Source organism: Buceros rhinoceros, unplaced genomic scaffold, assembly GCF_000710305.1.
Source record: "Buceros rhinoceros silvestris isolate BGI_N320 unplaced genomic scaffold, ASM71030v1 scaffold2047, whole genome shotgun sequence".
NCBI lineage: Eukaryota > Metazoa > Chordata > Aves > Bucerotiformes > Bucerotidae > Buceros > Buceros rhinoceros.
In genome coordinates, this window is record NW_010422554.1 from 3,523 (window position 1) to 6,965 (window position 3,443).

The 3,443-nt window shown below is 54.2% G+C and overlaps 1 protein-coding gene across 1 annotated transcript in view; it reads right to left on the minus strand.

The window, feature by feature from the left end:
* Positions 1-750: 750 nt before the first annotated feature.
* Positions 751-3,443, minus strand: part of LOC104496872 (galactose-3-O-sulfotransferase 2-like) — a 6,180-nt gene continuing 3,487 nt past the window's right edge. The window contains exons 3-5 of the mRNA XM_010140056.1: positions 3,019-3,226; positions 2,281-2,649; positions 751-1,608 (exon numbers count right to left, since the gene is read on the minus strand). Coding sequence (XP_010138358.1) covers positions 751-1,608; positions 2,281-2,649; positions 3,019-3,226 — 1,435 coding nt within the window. The remainder of the gene's footprint in view (positions 1,609-2,280; positions 2,650-3,018; positions 3,227-3,443) is intronic.

A 3,443-nucleotide genomic window follows, 5' to 3' on the forward strand; every position in this document is an offset into this window, starting at 1 on the left:
ACACCATGGTGTTGGCATCAGTTCCAGGGCAGGATACCAACCCTATAAACGCAGCATACGAGTGCAGCGTCTGAGGGCAACACATGCTGGTTTCATATGTATTTTTTTTTCTTTCCAGGACATTTTCATATGTTTGTGGTCTGTTTCTTGGGCTGCTGGGGAGATTGTCTGCTGGGCAGACTGATGTAATTAAGGGGAACTTAAAAGGAGTGACAGTGAGAGGCTGCTTTCCCAGCACAGTAGCATTAAGGCATAGTGGAGGAGAGCTGCAGCTGGACACAGACTTGTTCCCAAGCTGTAAATCAAGCTCTGCAACTCTGATTTACAGCTTGGCCCTCTGAAGTCACAGTCTCTGGTGAGGGACTGAGGACTTGGACCGCCCTTCTGGTTCTGCTTCTCACTGCTGGAGTTGGTGCCACACAGTGGAAAGCCCCAGATTGCTTCCTCCAAGGCTTTGGCCACCAGTTGAGGGTTATGCCCTGTTTGCCCAGGACCTACCCTGGAAGAGCTGTGTCGTGTTGAGCCCCTGGGAATTCCCGTTGCAGCCCGACCTGCTCTGCAGCAACGGCAGCGTGTAGCACCCCAGAGCTTGTGTGCAGTCCTGCACAGACAGACAGAGGTGGGCAGGGGCTCTCTTGGGCAGCAGCCTTCCAGCCTGCCTGCTGCCCTGGAACAGAAGCCCAGGAGGCAAGTGCCTCGCTATCCTCAGCAAAGCAGCTGGAGAAAGATGCTTGGAGGGGACAAGGAGGCTCAGTTTTGGGTGCCCTCCAGCCTGTGCTGCAGAGCATTGCCCTGCTGAGGGGGAGCTAGCTGGTGGGTCTGGGGGTGCTTCTGGGCAAACTGCTTCTTGTAGAGAGCGCTGCTGTACTGCAGCTCTGGGGTCACAAGCCGCCGGCACATGTGCTCTGTCTCCTTGTCCAAGCCCTGCTTGAGGTTATAGCCCAAGATCTTTGCACTGCCATGCTGCAGTGGCCGCAGTGAAGAGTCCTTGATGTCCTTTGGGGCTACACTGCCCATTCCTTGCAGGCAGGTCCTCGCCAGCTCTGCCCGCCTCTTCCGAAGCGCCATTACTTCCTGCTGCATGCGCTCCCTGCCAATGTCTCTGTCAATCCTTTCCCAGAAGGTCCTGTTGAAGTGGGTGTAGATTTCCCAGTCCAGCCTGTTCCAGTTCTTGATCTTCTCCACGATGGTGTCTGGGAGGGGAGACTTGGTGCTACTGTCCCTGCTGTTGAGCGGAAAGGAGACAACGCTGTCCAGGTCCCAGCATAGCATCTCCTTCAGCAGCACCATGGACTCGTCGAAGTACTCGGAGATGAGGACCAAGTCGAAAGATGCTTCGATGGCCCCCAGCATGAGTTGCACCCGCTTAGTGGAGACGTCTCCATTGGGGTTGAAGCCAAAGTCGAATGTCATGAGGTTCCTGGCGTAGTGGCTGTCCCTGTCTGCAGGGTTGTAGTAGAGGTAGGGCTGGCTGAGGAACTCCTCCAGGCTGCGAGCACGGGAGAAGGCCAGCGTACCCTTATAGTATACAAAGGAGGACTCCATGAGCTGCACAGGATTCCTTAGAATGGAGAAGTAGACAGCTGAGCTGGACACCACTTTCTGTACCTGTGGAGGAGAAAAAGGAGGTTTTAAAGGTGGATATGGAGAAGAGACCTGTTCACTCACAATCCTGTGCTCTGCTGGGAAACAGAAACACTCACTAGGGTTTGAGAGAGTGGGTGCTGGGGAGGATTTCAGGGTGCAGCTCATCAAACAGCATTTGTGTCAGCTGTGGGGAGCCCCAGAAGAGGTAGATGGGAACAACAGTGCCAAAGCTCCCCACTACATGCTGCCACAGCTTGGCCTGTTTGGGCTTGAGACATGTCCTACTCCTTGCCTTTCCACAGATCTGCATGTCCTCAAGTGGTATCCAGAAGGGTGGATGCTGGGCATGGCTGATGAGCTGAGGCACTTAAGGTGTTCTCCTCTTGCAGCTGCTACCCACTGGGCTTGTTCAGGGAGCAAAATGTTTCCAAGGGCCCGCCAGACAAGAACAAGATGATAGTTGCTGACTCTTACAGATGCTGCCCCCTGGCTTGTCTCAAGTCACAGAGCAATGGTTCATCAAACCTGTTTACAGAAGCTCTCAAGAGATGCTCATAACATGTAAGGTACCTGGGGGTAAAGCTTCATCCCTGAAGAAGTTATGTGCTCTATGGGAGTCCTGCCTTGCCCCCCACAAGCCCCTCTCTCCCCCCGCCATTTGCCATTCCCAAGGCATTGCAGCTTTGCCGGTACCTCTGCCTGCAGGAATCGCATGTGATGGCAGAGGATGTTGAACCGATGGGGACTCCTGGGGGAGAAGCCCCGCACAAATCTTGCCAAGAAATGGTGCGGGTAGAAGAGCTGGTTGCCACCCCCAATGGGGAAGGCGAAGGTGAGGTTGTGAGTCTCACCAAAACGGAAGAGAATGTTCATGACGGTGCTGCTGGCACTCTTGTGCACTTTCAGGAAAACAATGTCAGTCTTGGGCTCGCACATCTCCTGTGGAGATGAGACCCCTCCAGCATGCTGGCCTTTTCCAGGTGTCACCTTCTCAACCTTAGAGACTTCTGTCCAGCTTGGGAAAAATCCCTTTTCCAGGTCTGTCTTGTAGAAGTCCTCTGCCTGTGGAGGTTTAGCTGAATTTGGCACAGCATGTTTAAGTGAGCTGCCCCACTGATGGCTGGGGGAACCCATGGCTTGAGGCTGAGCTGGGCTCTGTACTGCCACCTGTGATGTTTCTGGTGGTGACATTCTCCCATGCTCCTCTGCTGTCATCCTCTCTGAAAATATTACGAACTTGCTGGTGACAGCATCGGCATCTCCCCAGACTGTGGAGATCCTCCCTGGAAGACTTGGACCCTCTCCAGTTTCTTTTCTCACGTCAGGAAGCTGGGATTTCAGCCTTGTGGGTGAAAGATGGGCTTTCACCTTCTTGCTGCTCTCCACAGGCTGCCACGTCCAATGTTGCTCTTGGTTGCCTAGGCTGCTTACTGGTGGGGTCTCCTGGCTGAAGTACAGATGCATCTGAAAAACATCCTGCATGCTCTCAGTAGAAGTGGGGTCTGGCACAGTTTTCCTCTGCCAGTGTGGGAAATCATCCTCCCACAGTGGATCGGGGGTCTGGAGGGTGTAGTTGATCTGCTTCTGGCCACGGTCCATGGTCTGCCGCAGGGCATGCTCCAACTCACACTGGCAGTTTCTGTAACAGGGAGAATTTGAGGCTCAGCTACAGAGGACAGAAGAAGCATGCAAAGAGGGCAGCTCCTCTGCAGCCCACAAACCCCCTCTGCAGACACCCCAAAGCGCAGTCCCCCATCTTTCTTGGGTTGGATGTCATAGCTGGTGAGGTAGGACTTGACCAGAGCCCTGGGAGTTTGGGATGGGTGCAGGTAGAGAAGAGATCAGCAGTGACGTGC